Source organism: Cupressus sempervirens, chromosome 8 (genome assembly GCF_028749045.1).
Source record: "Cupressus sempervirens isolate cs-2001-9-10 chromosome 8, ASM2874904v1, whole genome shotgun sequence".
Taxonomy (NCBI): Eukaryota; Viridiplantae; Streptophyta; class Pinopsida; order Cupressales; family Cupressaceae; genus Cupressus; species Cupressus sempervirens.
The window spans coordinates 209,187,416-209,210,337 of NC_143125.1; the positions used below are offsets into that span (position 1 = coordinate 209,187,416).

At 34.7% G+C, this 22,922-nt stretch overlaps 1 protein-coding gene across 1 annotated transcript in view; it reads right to left on the bottom strand.

Annotated features, from left to right (window-relative positions):
• The window catches only part of LOC149542245 (alpha-L-arabinofuranosidase 1-like), a 146,758-nt gene that overhangs the window by 87,822 nt on the left and 36,014 nt on the right, over window positions 1–22,922 (bottom strand). The window contains exons 4-5 of the mRNA XM_089797247.1: window positions 3,945–4,066; window positions 3,648–3,801 (exon numbers count right to left, since the gene is read on the bottom strand). Coding sequence (XP_089653373.1) covers window positions 3,648–3,801; window positions 3,945–4,066 — 276 coding nt within the window. The remainder of the gene's footprint in view (window positions 1–3,647; window positions 3,802–3,944; window positions 4,067–22,922) is intronic.

Consider the following 22,922-nt stretch of genomic DNA (forward strand, 5'->3'; position numbering starts at 1 on the left):
GCAATTGAAAGGACAACTTCAGAATATACAATCAGGATCAATGCTGATTTAAATTCCGAAGACCTTGGTTCTCACACGATGAACAAGTTTGTCTTGTATAAATCCTCAACAAAGCACTTGTTAGATTCTATGGCGACAAATTCCAAGGTTGTACAATCAGCATATATAGATGCAATAAGGCCATATCAAAGACAATGGAGATCTTTGATCTTCCTACAGTGCGTGATGTTATCATCAAATTCAAGGTACTAAAGAACACTCTTTAAGATATGGTTCTCACACGATGAACAAGTTTGTCTTGTATAAATCCTTAACGAAGCACTTGTTAGATTCTCTGGTGACAAATTCCAAGTTTGTACAATCAGCATATGTAGATGTAGTAAGGATAGAGGCCATATCAAAGACAATAGAGATCATTGATCTTCCTACAGTGCGTGATGTTATCATCAAATTCAAGGTACTAAAGAACACTCTTTTAAGATTGTTATTTTTGTTTTTATTTCTTTTTGTAGATCTAAGAGTATGCATTGCATGAAAAGATGTAATTACATGTAATTCGAGTTGCATGTGCATGTAAAGATGTAATGCAAGTTGCATATGCAGTTGCATGTAACCCAATAGTTTTTCTTCTAGTTAGACTAGGTCAAAGTTGGTTGAGTTGCTCCCACTTTTTCCTCCATCTTTTTCTCAACTCTTGTGCCTATATAAAGGAGTGCCCCCCTCATTGTAAAATCATTTTTTATCATATATTGTATGCAAAAGAGCTTTGGAGAAAATGTGTCAACAAAACTTTGTTTGTGTAGCACTATTTTGAAAGAAAAGTGAATACAAAGGAGCAATTTAGACTTAACTTTGATCAAGTGAGATTGTTACTTGTGAAAATTAAAAGCTTTGTCTGTAATTCACATACGTTATCTTTGATTCATGTTATCTTGTGTTCTTGATAATTGAATATAAAAGAGTTAAGAAGCAATTGGAGCAGAAGCTTTGACTAGGAGCAGGTGTGGAGTGGAAATATATAGCTAGACGCTTTGTCTGTAGCTTATATTTCTTTCTTCATTCGCAAAATAGTTAAGATATCTTTACTTTTAGAAGTCTTTGTGCCCTATTAGTAAAGCTTTTTCCATATAGAAGTACGACCAAACTTAGAGCCAAACCGGTGGTACAATTTGAACTAGCCTTTGAGTTAGTGTTGGTTTTTTGGTATCACCATTTCCAGCTTTAGATAGAAGTGTTGTTAGAAATTCACCCTACCCATTACTTGCTCCACAAGTTGATTCTTTCTTGAAAGTTAAGAAGAAAGAATATTGGTAACACCCTTTTTACAAAATCTCTCGACTTCTTGCTTACCTTGAGTTGATCTAAGGAATGGTTAGAAGGGGGAGTAGGAGAGACTCTCTCTCACACGCTGTGGCTAGTCATCCTATTTTGCAACTGAATTTTTACCCAAAATAGTCAATTGCAAAATATCCACCCAATAGTGCCTAACTAAGATCTAAGATTATGTACACTATGCTAATCAATGGTTACTACGTACGCCAATCCTCTTTCTTCAAAACAAACTCCTTACATGAATTCAGGAACAAAAGTTGAACATGTGTATAGCTCAAAGTCTCCAACATATACTTCACCTTAAATGAACAAATGCAAAAAAAAAAGCAACAAAAAGTTTTACAAGCTATTTCCATTTTTGAGTGTACTACACTACTTTCAAACATGATAAGCAGCTAAAAGTCTACAAAATCAAATTTAAAAACCTATCTCTAGCTCTAAACACAATAAGTGGCTCAAAGTCTGCAAGATTGAGTTTAAATCCCTCTTAGATAATTGAACAACACCGAGAATCAACTCCGAATAATGTCATCATATCGCAACTTGCTTCAACACAAAGTCTATATGCAACCTGCATCTTTTATTGATTGCAATATGATTTATATCTTAAAACTTAGTTTTAGAGTTCACACACAAACAAGTAAAGCTTTGTTGTGTTTCCAAAAAATGTTTATTTACAATAAGCCCTCTCCTATTAATAAATGAGAGGCTAGGAGAAAAAGGTGCAAAAACTAACTGTTGTTCACTTATTCAACATTGCAAGTCCTAGCCTATCTGACTTGCAATGTGATTGCATGTAACTATAAGTTACCACTTTGCATGTAATGTGATCGCATGTGATTGCCACTTTTAACTTTAGATGTAATTTGACAGAACTAAATTAATAGAAGGACGACACAAACCGTTGAATTAAAATGTGTTCTGTAGAGGCATTGAAATAAGCATAAGGCATCAAAATCTTATTAATACAAGGCACTGAATTTTGCACAAGGGAAGGAGATGTTAGTGTGAGCACTGCCAATGAAAAGAGAAGATACAACGAATATAATGTATTATGCATGCCAAACTATCAAAAAACCTGTTATTGCTATGAACAATTTACAATGAAATCAAAGATTGAAAGGGATTAAGGATGTCCAGGTGAGAATAATCCATATGTGGTGAATGTGCAGGAGAAAAGTGCACACTTGCTTCAGTTCAATTTCCTCTTGAAAAGTTTAACTTGGTATTTCATGCTGTAATTTCACCAGTATTTTTGCAGAAACAATGTAATAAGAGGGGAATGTTGGCATGGATTCTACTATTACATTGTTTCCCGTGGTTAATGCCTGATGAGCAGTTATTCTATTTTAGTAATATCATCGATGAAACAATCTTGTATAAATGCTATTTCATTTAATCAAATTGTCATCAAAATTTCACCCTCAATCTCCCAACAGAATTGCAATCATCTGTAGAAAAGACTGCAACAAGTGTACCAATGTTTGCCTTTTTTTCTTTAGATATTAGAAGCTGGTTACAAGAAAAGCTACTTGTTGAATTGCTGTGCCATCTTAATAAAAATAGATTAATTCAATATAGTACAATCAATTCTTCAAACAGTTCATACTCTTTGCCTCTCTAAAATGGCATGAATTTTCCTACAGTAGCCGTCTTTATCCATATCCTTGAAAGCAACTTTCACGCTTACGGTCAGTTACTTCTCAAGATAGCAAACATTGAAACATGACAAAGCCAACCAACACAGTTTTATCAAGTTAGATATAGATCAAGATAGATACACTATTTGCAATTACCTATCTAGATTTTGTACACTCTTATTATATCCCAGGGAATTCTAAATAGACAGTAGGGTTTAGATTCAAAATTATAATTTCCCTTGAATAATTTTAGAAAGCACTTTTCTGCACATATATGTTTCCTTTGACCAAATTTTCTTCTATGAAGTCTTTTAAATGAGTCTAACAATCTCTATGGTGAATTCTAGTCTCCTTCACAAAATAATGAAACAAAATCTTATTGGTATGAAACCTGTGCACTGGTAATGACTACAATATATTTCTTCTAAATTGTAGATGAATGTATTCCCATGTCTACTTGTATGTATATAGAAAGACTATAATCTTGGATCATATGTTAATTGTTGGTGCCACGTCCTAGCGCCACCTAGTCAAACCAGGTTTGATTTGATCACATGCCTTTTTCACAATTCCTTTGTTGTATATCTGCCTGAGTAAAGTGTATAGCTTAAATGGGGAGAATCCGTGAAGGAAAAAACACTTTGCAGATGTGTTTTTGTCAAGAATTATGCATACCTTGAATGTGTTCACTGGCATGGCAGATACTTGATCCAGCCAAATAATACCCTTCTTTGAGCTCGTTATTGAAAGCCTAGCATAATGATCTGTTGCTGTAGCATTCAAAATTAATTCTCTTTTTGTCCAAGTTTTCATTTCAACACCGTTAGCACTGCAAAAAAGTAAAACCATGGAGATCATCATAAAAGGAATGTCATTTCAAGTATTAGTTCTATGTCAAATTTTGCAAATTCATAAAATAGAATTTTACAGCCCCTGGAAGAATATCCAATAGTGCACGAACAATTGACTTACATAATAGTTGAAGAAGCCAAAATTTGCAATCCATCTGAAGATGTGAAAGCAATAGAAAGATTAACTGACCCACTTGACATTATCCACAAAACAACATGATAGGATTCACCCTCTACGATATTCTGCAAACACAAACAAACTTTTGAGTATATACCATAAAAAAGTTATCAACTTATCGGTACAAGCAAAAATTTAAACCAAATTGTTGATGGATATTTTATTAACAACCCTTTTATTTGACAAAAATCAGAAGAATGTGCAAAACAAAAAGGTGTAAAATCTGATAAGTAAAAGCGAGTCATTAAACAAGAAAACAGAGAAAACTTTGGTGATAAGTCCATGAGGCATAGAGCACAAAATATACCCAATGTATCAATTACATCAAAAATACATCCCAAGCAATAAAACTAAAAGTAAAGATTAACAGTTGAGTTTAAGAAATCTAAAGCAACATTTGCTAATATGTAGCCTAGCAGTATAATTGCAAGCGGAAAGTGTTCTGATGGACATAAAAATATAACTTTTTCAAGCATGTCCCCCAGGGAAAATGCTCAATGCCATAAGCAGGAAAGTTAGCAGCTTTGCACCCTCTTTCCCAAAGGATCGCTAGCAGGTCACTACAGCTGTAGGAAATGGTTTGAAAAATAATGAACGCCATAATTCCCAAACTGTCTAAGTTCTATTATTATAATCAGTTTTTGGGAGGCCTGGCATTTGGCATGCAGGTATTGTGCATGCTGATGCATCACTTCAGCCAGTTGTTGATTTTTCTTTTCACTGATTGACATCCAATCTTCAGTTAAGATTTGAGATTTTTTATAGTTTGATGTCAAGTAAATCAGGCAATCAGTTATCCTTTATTGGTCAAGTCACGGCAGGTTAAAGCAATCAGTTTTATATTGCGTCCATTTCACTAGTATTCCTGTGCACTTATCTGAAATTATTTTTGCATATCCTTAGAAACTAGTAACCTCCAAGCGCACCCTAGGATGCTTTCATTGATGCTAGTTAATGCAGAGGCAAGATTTTTTCCCTTCACTATTATGTTCTATAGGATACAAGGTGGCTTCTTGGTTAATAATTGGAAGTACTGCTGATGGGAGCACTGCACTTACTCCTTGCGGATCTTCAAGTCACCTTCACCCATGAGCTCATGTTCACTTGCCTCCTTAACTTGAGAACTATCTCTATGATGCGGGCAGCAAATTCACCATTACTAGTTAAATAATGTAATAAAACATTGTTCCAAAGGGGTGTCAGTTGTGCCGTCAGTTGGTAACGGTTGGAGACTTAACCAACCGTGTTGAGTCTATTTGTATGGAGTCTAGAACAAGTGAAAGGTGTGGTTAATGTTGGAACTATTATTCTATGAAACATATATCATTCTATCATTTATTGTGTAATGTGATTCTGTGTTATTCATGCTATTGTTGTATTTCATTTATCTATGGTATTCACAATCTTGTTGAACCTGCATATTCTATGCAATCCCTCTACACAAAGGCATGTAACATATGAGATTAATTTTAGCCTGCTCCAACCCTTGGGTCATAGCCTAATGTTGTTGCTCCTTAGCCAACTTAGCATCCTTCTCTATCAACTCTAACATCTAATAGTCAAGTCTACTCTCTCACTCAACCGATTGGATCTCCCACTCAGCCAATATGACCTTTGTAATGTTCCCCTTATAAAATAAATTTTAATTGAGCTATTGTAATTGAGCCGGTTGATTTAATAGATCTCAGACCCATTTTTATTTTGTTTCCGTAGTTTGTGTTGTCGTCAGCTATCTTTGTACACCCTCGGAAAGTTTTCCCCAACAAGTATTTAAACATAGCTTGTAGGTAGTCATTAGGTATGCAATTTGGATTATTTTCTATGTACTACAAATTCTTGTTGGGATTCTCTATCGTTCGCCATTTCGGAAGTGAAAGATCTTCCCTACTTGGCTCTCCAGTTTTGGTGGGATTCAACCCTCACCCTATTCTGTTTGTGTATTGCTTGACTCGGATCTAGCAAATCGGAGCATTATTTGTATGTGGAAATATCATTACTATTAAGTGTGTATCTATTCGACCTCTGGCTTCTGCAAATTATTTGTGTTTAATATATTACATTTTGCATTCTAAGTGACATCACTGAATTACCTTGCATCACCCCTACTCTCCGTACACCCACCTATACCATCGCATGGACACTTTGGCCTCCACATAGCTTCCAACCATCATTCAACGGCTTGTAGTATATACCATACGACTTCCTTATACCACTATATGGCCAACACCCACGGCTGCTCTTACACACCATACGGCCATCCCCTTGTCTCCACCGTACACCATTTCTGCTTCACCATAGTCACCGTACGGCCCACCATACGACCCATTCCTTCCCACCATATAGTCAACTCCATACCCATCCACCGTACCACCCACACTCCCCTTGGCACATGTACGGCCATCTGGAGCTCAATGTACGGCTAGCAATATACACCATATGGCCTCTATATTTACCCTCCCACTTGGCATAGCATGTGTACAGACCTTCCTGCGGTGTACTACCATCTCAATTCCCTCACTCTCAATTGGAAATCTAAGTTGTGAATCGGACAAATCCTCACGCATCCTCATGCAGAGGGAACATAGGGAACGGAACATCACAACCTTCAAAGCCATACAACCATCAATGTCTACGTTGGTGAGTTGCATTTTCTGAGCGAGCTGATCCTTAAATTTATTGATCTGGGAAGACAACTCACTCCTAGCACCTCTGTTTGTCGAAGTGTACTCTATTTGATGGTACTTGCTTCCTCCAAAGAAACTGTCACCCTCTTCCTCCTTTAGAATACATCCATGAAGAAAGCATCCATGTCATGAAGCATAGTGAACAAATGACCATGTTGTATTCTTGTGGAGGGTCTAGGCGGGTGCCAAGCTGCCATCATGGCAAGTGTCTCCATCATGTGGGATCCTTGGGATACAAAACAGCGAAAGAACTCCCCTTCACACATATTGCATGAATACAAGAATCTTTTCTGACTTGATAGCCATGATCAAGACTAGACCAATGTCAAGTTGACAAGACAACGCTATAACTTCATTTGTAACCAAGGCTATATCTTCTTCTTTTTCCATGTATGTATGGATTATGCTGAGTATGTCATTAGGATTTGGCCCAGAAATTTGTATAGTTCATGGGCCATTTGAGCCCTTGGCTTTTGGGGTCTTAGCAACTTGAGAAGCAATAGTACCCTTCCAAACCCAATGCTTTTACCTCCTAACCATAAACATAATGATAACTCTAACCCTAACCTTAACCATGAGCATTACTCTAACCCTAACCTTAACCATAAACCCCTAACTCTAACCCTAATTCTAACTCTACCATAATTGGGCTCTAACCCTAACCCTAACTATAAGCATAACTCTAACCCTAACCTTAACCATGAGCATATAACTCTAACCCTAGATCTGACTCTACCATAATTGGACTCTAACCCTAACCCTAACCTTAATTTTAATGCTAACTCAAACTGTAACCCTATCTCTAACCTTAACCTTGAATCAAACCTTAACCCTAACCCTAACCTTAGCCTTACTATAACCCTAACACTAACCCTAATCATAACCATAACCATAACTCTAACCCTAACCTTAAACATGACCATAACTCTAACCCTAACCTTAACCATAAACATAACTCTAATCTGAACCTTAACCATAACCATAACTCTATCCCTAACCTTAACCATAGCTCAAACCCTAACCCTAACTCCAACCTTAACCCTAATGCTAACCCTAACCCTAATTCTATCCCTAAGGTTAACATTAACTATAATGGTAACTTTGTCCCTAACCATATATCTACATATGACTATAACAGTTTACAATATCTCAAAAATAAAATATATATTTTTTATCTAAATTAAACTCCTTATATTAAATTTAAAAAAATATTTTGAAGCATAATTTTATAGTAACTCCATACAACTCTAATAAAAAATTAATTAACAATTTTATAGTAACCTTATCAAAATAAAAAATAAAAAGTAAATATTTTTCCTATTGCACTGCGACTGCCACTAGCTTATATATACCTCTATATATATTACGCTGAGAGTAATCGTTCTCGAGGCGCCTATTTTTATTTTCATAAATCCCAACTTCGATTAAAATAACTTTGGAATTAAATAAAAATAGCCGCCTCGAGAACAATTACTCTCAACGTAATATATATAAAGGTATATATAAGCTAGTTACGCCGAGAGGCGTTCTATACAATGGCAGCACAAATGCCCAACACGAGAATATGCCAAGATTCCTTGTCAATAAAAAAGAAAAGGCAGGGGTTACAAACTTCTAAATTAAATATTAAATTACTAAATCATAAAATTAAAAAAACTCCCAAAATAATAGCTGGCTGAAATAATAGGATGCCAAATGGAGGCCGAAATAATAGGCTTGAAAAAATAGGGCCCGAAAAAATAGGGGCAAAACAATTTCAATATGATTTTTTTTTTTGTTAAATATAATATTGCATGTAGATTCATGCTTTTTTTTTGTGGGGAGTGGGGGAATTTGAAATAAATTCGTGTAATGTGAAGAGACGTCTGTTGGGGGAGATGAGGAGTTTCTCATGAGCTATAAAACAAAGGCTCCTCATTTCATTTTCATTTTATGTTTTTGCAGGAAGGAAGAGGTGGAGATTATTGGAGGACAGTGTAACACGGGGATGCGTCCCCCCCCAAAATCTGGGCCGTCTCGGAGACGGGGACGTCCCCGGGACGGGGGGACTGTGTCTCGGCGTTTCGGGCAGCGCCACTCAAAGCGCCACCACCGCCGGAGACGGGGAGACGTCTCCGAGACGGGTTCAGGGGGACGGCAAGGAGTCTTTCGTTGTGGGGGGACGCCTAGACGTCTCCCGCGGCAAGCAAAAAAGACACATTAAGAAACAAAAAGTTGAACGCATTTTTAAAATGTTTTAATGTTTTTTATTTATTGTATTGGATTGTGGGGCCCATCCATTCCTCCTCTTTTGTTTAAAACCCTTCTATTCTTCATTTTGATTCACATTTGCATTTCTCATTGTTTGCAACAGCAAGAAGAAGAAGAGTGAAGAGCTGAGATAAGGGTTTGTGCAAGAGTGAAGAGAGTGTTTGCAAGTGAAAAAGGAGAGCTTAGGAGCAAGAAGAAGAAGAGGAGGGTGGTTCTAGGTTCCGGTTCACCGAATCTTGTTGAAGTTTTTAAAGCAAAAGGTAGGGTTTCTAACTTTCTAACGAATTTGTATGATTTTGAAATGCATGTTTATGAATGTTTTTGTTTGTTTAGACGACCTCTGTTATCATTGAACTCTTTGAAATATCTATTTCCGATTGTTTAAACCGATGACTTCCACTCTGTTCGAACTATATTACAAGACGAGAAAAAAAAAAAGAAAAAAAAACAAGGAGTATAAAATGAAAATTGACTTCCAATGGTTCTTTATGTCATGAGTCATGACGCATATGATCATTGATTACTATTAGATAGTAGAATCTAGATACTCATACTATTGATCTGAAGACTGATATATAGACTAATATTTATTATTTCGAATATTTTCTGATGTTCAATGTTCAATGTTCATTGTTTGTTTGTTATAACTTATTTGATCATGAATCATGACGTTCTAGTTGAAAACTTCAATGCAATGTTCAATGTTTTTAACATCTATGTATCTTATATTGTATAATTGTAGTACATCTTTTCATAACTAGCATTTTAAGTATCATATGTATAGTACATACACCCCTGCTCCCTTCGCCACCCCCCCGTCCCCCGCCACCGTCCCCCGCCGTCCCCTCGCCGTCCCCAAATCAAGGTCCCTCTGTCCCCCCGTCTCGGAAACTTGTCCCCCCGTCCCCCCGTCTCCTAGGGCGGTGTAACCATGTTGGAGGATTAGATTGGAGTTTTTGAACAGGAATAGATTGAAGTTTTGGAGTAATTTTTTTGCTGGTGAGATTTCTATTTTCTATTTAGATTTAGATGTAGACGTAAATTCAGATTCAAAATTAGTTATAATATTCTACTTTGATTTAGATTTCAATTTCAATTAGTTCCATTTAGATTTCTAGAATTATATTTGGAATTGTTTATGCTTACTTTTAATAGTTTAGTCTTGCATGTTTGATTTAGATTTAGATTTGCATTCAAAATCTTTTGAGTTATATATTTTATAATACTTTCATTTGCATATTTTAAAAGTGCATGTTTCAAGTTAATTTTAGATTTGCATGTTTCATATTAGTTTTAGATTTGCATATTTCAAAATAGTTTTAGTTTGCATGTTTTAGATTTGAATGTTTCATAATAGTTTTACATTTGCATGTTTCAAAGTATTTATATTTTCATGTTTCAAAGTATAATTTTATCATTTATGTGGATGACAATGTCACCATATCAATACAATTTAAATATTTTATTAAAGTTAATGATTTATTTAAAGTACATGAATCATATATTTAGTATATATTTTATCATTATTAGATTGTAAAATATAGAAAAAAATCTCCAAATAATAGCTGGCCAAAATCATATGAAGCCAAATGGATGCTGAAATAATAAGGCTTGACAAAAGGGGCCAAAAATTACACCGAGAGGCGTTCTATACCATAACAATAACCATAAGCGATGGTATTGACTGATGGCTCCCATGGGAAAACTGCCTCCAATGCTAGTATACCTTGCTCTGCCTAACTTATAGGTGCCAATAATTCTTGTGCCCTTTCTTGGACTGCCAACTACTCTACTTCCCCTACCTCAACTACAAGATTCTTTGCTTCCTTGCCTCAACCACCAAGGAATCTAATTTGTCTTCTAGAAGAGTTAATGATGGCAATGGTGCAGTAGTTGGTGATACTTTGAACTTGCCCAAGCAACTGTAAACCTTTGTCACACAAACTCTCTCCTTAAAATTTGATAGTGCTACTTCAACAAAAACAGCAAAGGTTAAAGCAACTGGTGACAATTTGGCAACTAGGTTCATTGATGTTGTGACTGGTACCACTTCAGTAACAACAGCTACTAGTGTTGCTACAAAACTTGCTTCAGCCAATGAAGAAACTTTTGTTGAAAATAGTGTGGTTGACGAGAGTATGGTTCGACAGAGAATGGTTAGAGACAGAGTATCGACAAACACCAACAACATGATGGGATGTTGATCCTAAAGATGTTCGGAAGATTGATGAGGAGGTGCAACTAGGAGTGGTCAGGCTACCATCAGATAATCTACTTCTGCCATGGGGAGATAGTGACTCTGATGATTCTAAGTCTTTGGATACTGACAACTACGATGTAGCTTAGTTAAATAGGTTATGCTTGTAGCCTATTATATTTTGATGTTTGAGGCTTCTAGATACATGTTTAAGATAGTTTTATTCCGGTATTTATATTGATAGACCATGGTTTTAATGTTTGGGACTATTGTAATAATGTTGTTATTCTACTAATTTATACTACTACTATTATCCTTTATGGTGTTATACTACTATTGTAACTTGTCAATGCGTGATTTATTTGAATATTATCTTGTTATAAATTACTGACATATCTCTCTCTCTTTCCCTCTGTCTACCTATAATATCTTAATATATTTTGAACAACTCATATTATGAACCCACACCCACATACACACACACACACACACACACATAAAATTTGTATATTATCATCCCCTATTTTTGGCCCTGTAGAAAACGTTTTTGAAACGCATCTCTTATCGTCCCCTCTCCCCATCCTTGAAACACCATAGAACATAGGAAATTTTGTTGCAATTGGGAAAAAAAGCAATTGCCTCAACGATTGAACATTATAGCAATGATGGTGTGATGTGCTCTTGTCCTTTCATTGCATGGTCAAATACACGAGGGCATATATTTCCTCAAAGGAGATCAAACCAAATGAATTTATTTCATTTGTATTCAAGAAGACCACTTCCTTCAATTTTAGTAAATGGCATTTGCATATTGAAAATTTGGCCATAAAGGCCATGCAGCTTGAAAACACTTCCAGAACTTTACATGCTAAATGTAGGACAGACCAGTGTCTAATGTAGACAGGGTCATTTTTTACATAAGGAACAAGTAGCAAATGCCAAAGAGGGGGATATTTAGTTGTTGAAAAAAACTCATTAGTTTCAGCAAGAGTATTTTAAGAGGATCTTCAATCATTTTCAGCTTCTCTTACAATGCTTTCATGTGTAGGGTTACACACACACACATATAGATATACATATATCTGTGTGTGTATATGTGTTATGTGTATATGCATATGTATACATATATGTATGTATACCAACTTTCCCGTCAATTTTACCAAATGACATCTGTGTGTAGAAAGTCAACAACACTTTATTGTGTTTGTATAAAACATTCATAGACTTTGTTGTGGCACACTGCACTACAAGTGACATGCTTTGACAACACTTCCACATCTTTGCATACTAAATGGAGGACGATTTGCATGAACAATGAAGACTAGGTCTTTTTCAATGCAATGAGGTGGTGAATGCTAAACAAGCAGCAAAATTTAGTTGTAAAAGCAATGTTCAATTGTTCAAGCAATTGCTTTTTTCCGCTACTGAGACAATTTTCTTCTTTCTGATCAATGTTGAATGACACTTTATATATTTGCAAAAATGAGAAATTTGCAAGTACTTTTTTCATGCTATTGTCTTCAATGGGTTTTCTATGGAACGCGGAATGCATATTTTCCTCTAGGAAATAACTTTAATCTTCATAGAATTTGGTTATGCAATTAATTTACAGTTTTCCCCTATTGTAAAAGTTTAATCCCAAGAAAACTCAAATGACTTCTAATGCTAACAAATTATACATTTGCAAAGAAGATTTTAAATGCTCTATATGATTTCTGTCAAGTGCAAGATGTCAATTGACTAACATTATAAAAAACCTTACTTGGTTCCCATTATAAGTGCACTTTCCCATGACACAAGCATAGAGAGTTTTTAATCCTCACCATTTAATTCCTCTATACCTTTCAAGGTCATGTTCAACTGCAGGGAAGTGAAACCCTCAAGAAAGATCAAATGACATACAATGCAAACATGTGTACATTTGCACAACATATTTTATATATCCTCTATGATATCAATTGGCCATCATTCAAAAAACTCTAACCAATACTTTTCGCATGGAAAATTACTTCTGTTCTAGATTACAGAGACCAGTGAAAAATTTTACCTAACTTGTAGCCACATGTTCCCTGGGAAAGTGTGTTTGAAACAAGAACCCGACAGTCTAGATGTAGAACATATCCCTGCAAAACTAAAAGAGTGGAAAATTTTAAATTGATTTTGACAAACAACCTACTCATCTTCATATAATTCTTTCTATTGCAGAACAACTGCAATTAATCCACCACATTAACCATATTGTCTATCCATTATTAACAAAAACCCCCCCCTCCCCCTCAATGTTTGTCACCACTTCCTTGTGTGCAAGAAGACTCGGTGTATATGTATTTGTATGTCTATATATACATGTAGACATTTATGTGTGTATGCATATATAAATATACATGCAATGTATAAAGATTGGGTCTTTTTGCATACGACATAGAGGTGACAAACTCTAAAGAGGGGGGAAATTTAGTTCTGAGAGTAGCTTGTTACTTTGGCATGAGTAGTGAAACTCTTGGACTTGCACCCCCAAAGACTCCTCGAAGTACCCGTCCCTGAGACGACCCCGCACTAGGTGCTTGGAGTACCCAAGTACACCCACCTTCGCCATTCCAAAACCACACCGCTGTCAGGATGGGTATTGAATTTCTACTTGAATTTTAATATTTGAATGTTACCATTGGGCATGTACTATGTTACTATGTTGAATGTTCAATGGTTCAGATTCATGTCACAATTTTGTTATGTTCAAGTATTTTAATTTGGTATGTTATACTAAAACATCATTTCATAACTAGCATTTCATGTTCTGTGTGTATAGTATACAACACCCCTCCTTGTCCCGCTGTCCTCCCACAACCATCCCCCAACTGTCCCCTCATTGTCCCAAAATTGAGGCCCTCTATTTCCCCGTACTGAAAAATTGTCCCGACAAGCCCCAATGCTAGTGTTATGCTGATTGTTACCTATGGTTTCTTGAGAACCCATGCTTCTATCACAGCTTTGCTATCATTATTATAATGTTCAATCCTTTAGGGTATTCAATCATTCCTTACTAGCGAAAAAATCCCTAAATTTTGAATCATTTCCAATTAAAATAATATATATTTGCAAAAATACAGAACTTGCTATACATTTTTTTTATGGGAAGTGGACCAAAGCCAATATTAATTATTATTTGTTGAGAGTAATAATTATGTTTGGATTAATTGTTATTATTTGTTAAAGTTGTAAATGTAAAGGATCTCTGATAGAGATTCTAATTACTTTTATTATTTCAATCTAATAGATAATATCTGAATATCTATTATATTGGTTTCAGACTGAAAATCTGATATAATAGTCAATGAATAATATCAGATCGAATATAGTATATTACCGTCTGATATAATAACCAGACCGAGTGAGTATAGACTGTTATAATAAACAGATTTTAATAATCTGAAGTAGTGTTGACCAATACTAGAACATTGCCGCTTCGATTGATGTCCTTGATCATCGGCAAAATCGATATAAATAAGAGAAAGGAGTACATGCCCCCATCAGGAGCATGACTCTACGTGGCCAATGGCCACGTAGGGTCATGACCCTACGTGGGCATGTAATTAGAAAAGTCTGAACATATAACTTGCTAACCGATTCTTAGTATCAAATTAACTTTTGATTATGACAATACACTTTATATGTGTGTGTGTGTGTAAACATATATATCTGAATATGATATAACAAATATGAATGACTTCTCTAACATAGAATTAATCCTATATATATATATATATATATATATATATATATATATATATATATATATATATATATATATATATATATATATATATATGCGTGAGTATATATGAATGTAAGAGAGAGTCATATACAAAAACACTTGTCCTGAGGCTATATATTTAACAGTCCCTCTTAGCAAGGGAAAAGTGTAATATCAAAGTTCCTCAAGTACACTTAGTATACAATTTGTATAAATATTAATGATACTTAAACAGATTATCTGAATTTTAACACTCTGAAATAGTGAATTGTCAAATAACTGTAACCACATTGTTATGAACTCTATCATAACAAGTATTATATCTCCAGCATATTGGAACAACTAAATTGATCATAATATATTTGTTATCAATGACTTCTTGCTTATCTAGAACAATATCACAATCTGTCATGATACCAGGCCTATCATTTGCAAGATTGTTACCTTACAATGATTACCTTCTGAATATATATGTCTATGAAAGATCATCATCTTTCATTACATATCTGATGCAATTATTCAATTAGAAGCATAAGCACATATAAAAATTGAAACTCAAGTTTAATATTCAAAATTACAATTCGATCATACCAAGTTTTCCTCTGTAATATTCCAATTTAACCTTGGCAAGAAGTTTGGTAAGAACATTCGTTGTGTTCTCATTTGTACTTATGTACTCTAGTTTGATAACATCTCGATCTACCATATCCCTAATATAATGATAAGGTATCTCAATATACTTAGATCGATTGTGAAAAATTGGATTTGTTGAAAACTTGATACAACTTTGATTATCGCAGTGAATGATAGTTGGCTTCAAAGGTTTCTTGAACAACCCAACTAGCAACTTCCACAACCATACTGCTTCTCTGGCTCCCATGGATGAGGTCATATATTCTACTTCAGTGGAGCTTAAGGCAACTGAAGATTGTTTTCTGCTGAACCAAGAAATCATTGCAAATGCAAAATAGAAACAACATCATGTAGTACTCTTACATTCAGTAGAGCTGCTAGCCCAATCAAAATCTAAATATCCATGAAGATTGATTTTAACTTGATCATATTTGAGTCCCATACCAACTGAACCCCTTAGGTATCATAAGATGTGCTTAGCTGCCATAAGATGTATCTTCTTTGGTTCGCACATGAATTGAATTAATGTATTAGTTGCATAACAGATATTAGGACGAGTATTGACCAAGTACATTAGTGATCCAATGATCACCTGTAGTAAGTAGGATCAGTAGGTTCAGATTCAAATACGTCATTCTGCAATTTATGTAGATTAGCTTCCATAAGAGTAGTTACTGGTTTACTATCCATCATTCCAAACTTGGTTAAGATATCAACAGTGTATTTTCCTTGATTTAAAAAAAATGTGGTTCTCTCTTTGTCAGACCTCTAGGCCTAGGAAGTAATGAAGAAGTTCTAGGTCTTTCATATCGAATTTTGTTGTTAGTTCCTATTTGCATTTAGCTATAAGATGTTCTTCACCTGTTATTAGCAAGTCATCAACATATAATACAAGAATAATCATATCATCTCCATATATTTTGAAGTATATGTTAGGATCAGCTTCATTCTTGGAATACCCTAATTTTGTGAGATAGTTGTCTATTCTTTCGTACCATGCCCTAGGTGCTTGTTTAAGGTTGTATAGTGCCTCCTTTAATTTACATAAATGAGAATTTTTGTCATGAGTGATGAATCCTTCTGGTTGCTCAATATATACTTCTTCAATTTCACCATTTAAGAATGTTGTTTTGACATCCATTTGATGTATCTTCCACCCTTTGGATGCTGCAATTTCTATGATAGTCCTAACAAATGTGTACCGAGCGGTTGGAGCAAATGTTTCTTCATAATCAATTCCTTCCTTCTACGAGAATCCGCGAGCTACAAATCTAGCTTTGTATTTTTCAATATTGTTGTTAGGTGCATGCTTGATTTTGTATAGCCATTTAGAAGAGACAACTAATTTATTCTTCAACCTGGGTACATCTCACACATCATTCTTGAGTATTGATTGATTTTCTTCAATCATTGCATCTTTCCAAGATTTGCTTGATAAAGCTTTTTCGACATTTGTAGGCTCTATTTTGATGAGTTCAGAGAGTAGTGTTGCATAGCATGATTGATTTCTTGTCCTCTTTTTTTCTCTGACTACTTCATCAGGTTCTAAATGATTTTATTCCATCATTTTTCTAGCCCAAAGTGGTTTCTTTTTATTGTTAGGATTTTCAGTATTCTTTGGATTTGGAAAAAGAGGTGTAATATGTTTAGTATTCTCTCTCTCATTCTCTACTGAAGGATGCTCATCTAGTTTTGAAGTAGATTCTAAGTATGATTCATCAATGTTCTTGGAAAGATTAAAGGCAATGTCTTCTTCAAATTGTACACCTCTACTGATTTCAATGGGTTTTTGTCCAGGGACATAGATCCTGTACTTTTGGTTGATTCACTGTATCCGATGAGTATAACCTTCTTTCCAGATGGTTCTAACTTTGTTCTTGTAATAATCCTCACTTGGTCTCATCAAAAAATTTAATCTTGGGCTATCCAAAATTTTGCCAAACAGTTGGCATGGAATCCCTATATTTAAACTATGATTCCACTGAAGTATTCGGACTCCAATAATACAACCAATATGACTAAGGTAGTTTTATTAATGCGGAGATCACTTACAACAATAAGTGTAAAAACAACAATAATATCAATTTAAGCACCATGTACGGTAAACTGTTTAGAAGCAAGCAAGAGAATGGAACAAATATCACATGGCATTTTCATTATTCAAAGCACAAAGAAATAGTTTTCAATCCCAAACAATGAAATAGTGGAACCTGGAATAATGCAGATGCCTGTAGGTCAGTCCGACCACTTTGGAATCACATTTGGATGTATATCTTGGCACATATCAGTTCAGTCCCTACTGAAGTGCATAAATCTGGAAATCGTGATCTATTCTCCCCACTGAGATGACCCGATTGAGGATGATCTTGACTTAGCTCTGACTGTTGGCAGTAACTGGTGAAACCGTCTACAGCTGCTATCACACCTACGCAATACTGAGACAACCGGTAGCAGCTTTTACCTCACCCCCGACTACTAGCTATGTTCTTCACTTTGACTTTTGGCCGCTGCCCTCACACCTGTATGTAGACTCCTTCCCACGATGAAAGCTTAGAGTGTCACCCAATTGGGTATCATAGAGACTTGGCCTCCCTTGCTGCAGAGTTGTCCCTTCACACACACCACATACTCCCTTAACCTATCAACTATGTAGGAGTTGGAGGAATGCACACATTTCCAGTCGATAAATGAACTATAAATAATTTGTTGGGATACCTACTCCTTTCAGTGGATTTGTATTTGGAGTCAAAGATTAATACTGTTGTTGTAAACCTGAATGTTGTTTGAGCACTTACAAGAGCTGTTGGGGCTACGTCCAGACTCTCAATAACTTAAGGGCTTTCGTCCTTAAGGCAATCAGTCACATTAAAGCAACCAATTTTCAAATCAATATGTTAATATCTTTTTCCCTTCATGGTGTCACCCAATGAAGCTCCACGCTTTTATAACCTTGATATGAGGGAAGACACAAACAACTAGCCAATGTGGGATTAAATGACAATTTCGTCTTTTAGTCACTTAAGTTACTTTATAACTTTATGATAACATTAAAATATTTAAATAAATCACTTAAGTCACTTGAACTTTAATATCTCTTGAAATACTTGTTTGATTGCCATGTCGTCTAAAATAGGAATCTCTCCTCATAATTCCCCATGTGACCAAATACACTTTCTAAAAATAGAAAGGGTCTATCTCTATTACTCCTAACTTACCATAAATAGTAAGTATGGCAAATGGAGTCCAAATGATATCAAACAAAGGCCAAATCCATAAATCACTGAATGTTGAAGATGAATCAATCCTCAGAAGACCCTCTAACCATCCTCATTAGCCTACGAAGATCCAATATTAGGCTAATCCTTGAAATTCTGATGCTAGCAACAAATGGGGGCATTACAATTCTCTTTTCTTTAGGAATATGAATATAAATAGGACACCCAAATATTCTTAGGTGGCTAAGCCTGGTTTGATGTCTGTAAATGCTTCTTCAGGAGTTGTATTTTCCAATATTGAGTGAGGACATCTATTTTGAATATAAACTACAGTATTAGAAGCTTCAGCCAAAAAAGAGGTATGAAGATTTTGGTCATGATCATGGCTCTGGCTGATTCAATAATGGATCTATTTTTCCGTTCTGCGACTGGTCATGCATCATAGCTCTAGCTGATTCAATAATGGATTTTTTTTTCTGTTCTGTGACTCCATTCTGTTGAGGATTATATGGTACAGAAAACTCCCTCTTAATCCCAACAGAAACAAAAAAAATCTTTAAAGATTTGTGAGATGTATTCACCTCCATTATCTAATCTTAGGGTTTTGATTTTCTGTCCAAATTGGTTTTCAACTAGGGCTTTGAATTCTTTGAATTTAGATAACACTTTGATTGATTCCTTTTGTTTAAGGAAGTAGATCCAAGTTCTCCTAAAATAGTCATCTATAAAGATCACAAAATAGAGACAACCATTTAGGGAAGGTACAGACATAGGGCCACATAGATCAGAATTATAGCTTTCTTGATATTTGAATTCTTTGGCCAAGATAGTATTTTATCTTCTTGGAAGGTGATTCGATATCCTTGATCAGCAAGACTGGAGATAGAGACCAAATTTCTTTTTATGCCAGGTACAAATAAAACATTCTTAAGTTGAAGAGCAATACCTGAGTTTAGTTGAATTGAATATGATCCAATACCTTTTACCGGGTGTGTAGAGTTGTCTCCAATGGTTACTTCTTTAGAGGAGTATCCTTCAAAGCTTTCAAATTTATCTCTAAAGCCTATGATATGACGTGATGCTCCACTGTCTATAATTCAGGTGTTTTTGTTGGAGTTTGATTCACTTGAGTGGTAGATAAAATGCGAAGTTTTCATCTTTCTCATCTTTGATTTCTGCTAGAGCTGCTTGAATTTTCTTTCATTGTAGACAGAAGTTATGAGTGTAACCAAATTTGTCACATTTGAAGCATTTTACTTTTGACCAATCCCATTTCTTGTATGATTTGTTGAATTCCTTCTATTTCGTTTGAATTTACCTTTCTTTTCTTTATTGTTGGTATTGGCTTGATGAGCTTGAATGTCTCCATCTTGATTTAAGTTGATTCCTCTTTAAACTAATCTCGACTCTTCTTGAGTGCATTCATTTTTAAGTCGTTCAAATTTAGGAAGATCAAATCAAGAGCTTAGACCACAAATAGAAGTTTCCCAAGATAGTGGTAGTCCTTTTAAGGCTATAATGCAATAGTCGCAAGTTGATCTTTCAACTCAGAAATTCTTAATAAATAAGACGTAATTGATTCTCTATCGTTCATTTTGATAAATAGAATATCTTGCTTCAATGTTAGCTATCTACGAGTGTTGTTAATTTCAAAAGCATACTTAATTGTAGAAAACATCTCAAAAGCTGTTTTAACACTAGATATAGAGGGGAGAATGTGATCTTTCACAGAATCTATAATAATCTTGATGGCTTTGTTGTTGTGCCTCTTCCACGTTGCTTTATCTAGATCATTTTCTAGTATTGGTTTATTTAATTCTATATATTCTTCTAATTCCATCTCTCATAGTACAATCATAACTCGAATTTTCCATGATGCAAAATTTGAACTTGCTTCAAGTCTATCCTCTAACCTTATGTGATTCACCATTTTGAATAGATCAGATTTATATCAAAAATTTTAATTTCTCTATCAGGATGGCTCTAATACTATGTAAATGTAAAGGATCTCTGATAGAGATTCTAATTACTTTTATTATTTCAATCTAATAGATAATATCTGAATATCTATTATACTGGTTTCAGACTGAAAGTCTGCTATAACAGTCAATGAATAATATCAGACTGAATATAGTATATTAACATCTGATATAATGACCAGACCGAGTGAGTATAGACTGTTATAATAAACAGATATAATAATCTGAAGTAGTGTTGACCACTAATGAATACTAGAACATTGCCGCCTTGATTGATGTCCTTGATCATCGGCACAATCAATATAAAGAAAGGAGTGCATGCCCCTATGAGGGCATGAATCTACATGGCCAATGGCCACGTAGGGTCATGACCCTACATGGGCATGTAATTAGAAAAGTCTGAGCACATTACTTGCTAACTGATTCTTAGTATAGATTAACTTTTGATTATGACAATACAATATATGTATATATATATGAGTGTATAAGCATATATATCTGGATATGATATAACAAATATGAATGACTTCTCTCACATAAATTAATTATATATATGTGTGTGAGTATGTATGATGTAAGAGAGTCATATACAAAAACACTCTCCTGAGGCTATATATTTAACAAAAGTTGTGTAGACTCGAACACAAGACCTCCCAAATGAGAGGCTCACAACTTTACCGTTATGTTATAAGTTGTTGCCTGAGTTTGTCAAACATTTTTAAAGCTATTGTCTTGACTCTTTACTATCTTTTATATAAAATGAGGAATGCATGTTTTCCCTCTCAAAGATAAGTTTAACCTTTGTACAAATTGGATCCACAAGTAAATTTAGAGCATTCTTTTATGGTGGCTAGTTAATTTCTCTACACTTCATTCAAACGACATTTCACGCAAACAAATTGTACATCTACAAAGAAGAGTTTAGATATCCTATATGATTTCCATAAAGTGCAAAGAAATGAATTGCCCAACATAAGAAAACCGTAACTAACCCCTTCCACAATGCACTTGAAAGGGAAAACCAAGAGCTCAACATTTTGAGTATTAGTGCAAATGAACTCAAAGTTTTATTCACCCTCGTCAATTAATCTCACTGCACTTGATTGAAAGTGCACTTAGAAGGGAATTAATGAATTTCGAGGTTTTTTATGCTTGTCAATTAACCTCTTTACACTATATTCAAAGTCATCTTCAACCATAAGAAAAAATCCCTAAGAAAACTCAAATGGCATACAATACAAACAGTTTGAACGTTTGCAAAGACATCAATTCGTCACCATTAAAAAAGTCTAATTTCTACATTTGCAGAGCACATTTTACATATTCTCTATTATTTCCATTAGGTGCACTAGAATTATTTGTATTCTAAAATACAAAAGGCAATAACAAAATTTACTTCGTCTATAGCAACAAGTTACTGGTGAAACTGCATACATGCCCTCTATTTTTTTCATCAATTGTAGTAGAGTTATTGTTGTGAGGTTCTCACACCATCACCCCAAAACTTTGGGGACCCCCTTTTTTTAATCGCCTTGGCAAATTTTTGGATTGTCCAACAATTTTGATTTGATTTTTGAGAGTTTTAAGTTTTGGACACCTTCAGGCCAATGGGGAGAGGTTTAGCGTATTTTCACTCAGTTCCAACCTGATTTTCCAGAACGACCAATTTCATCCTTAGGCCGGACAAAATTTTCAAAAACAACACTTGGCAGGATAAAATTGTAAAATTGTACTTAGACGATTTCTTTTGAAAATTTGGATATAATTTTGTGTAAATTTGGATAATTTTCAAAAAGTGAAATTTTGTTAAATTTGAACTTTTTTGGAAAATCTTGAAAAAATTTCAGTGAGAAAATTAACTTTTGTTATGATAAAAGCAAATTGCAAAATCGATTTTAGACTTTAGAGAAATAATTTTATAGCTTAGCAAAATCGATTTGAATTAAATTGCAAAAAATTGTCTTTAATGGATTAAAATTGCCTTAAAAACTTTTTAGCCTTTAATGAAATTGGTAAGTTAATATTGAAAAATGGCTTTTGGCTAGCCAAAATCTGATTTTAATGATATATTAATTGTTAAATTGTCATTAAATGGAAACATTTAGCATCTCCAAGGCATTATTTACTTTTTTTTTGCAATTTTGGTCTAATTGGCAATTTAAAAAAGTAAATTTCATCTTAACAAAATTAATTTTGGGCTAAGCATTTAATT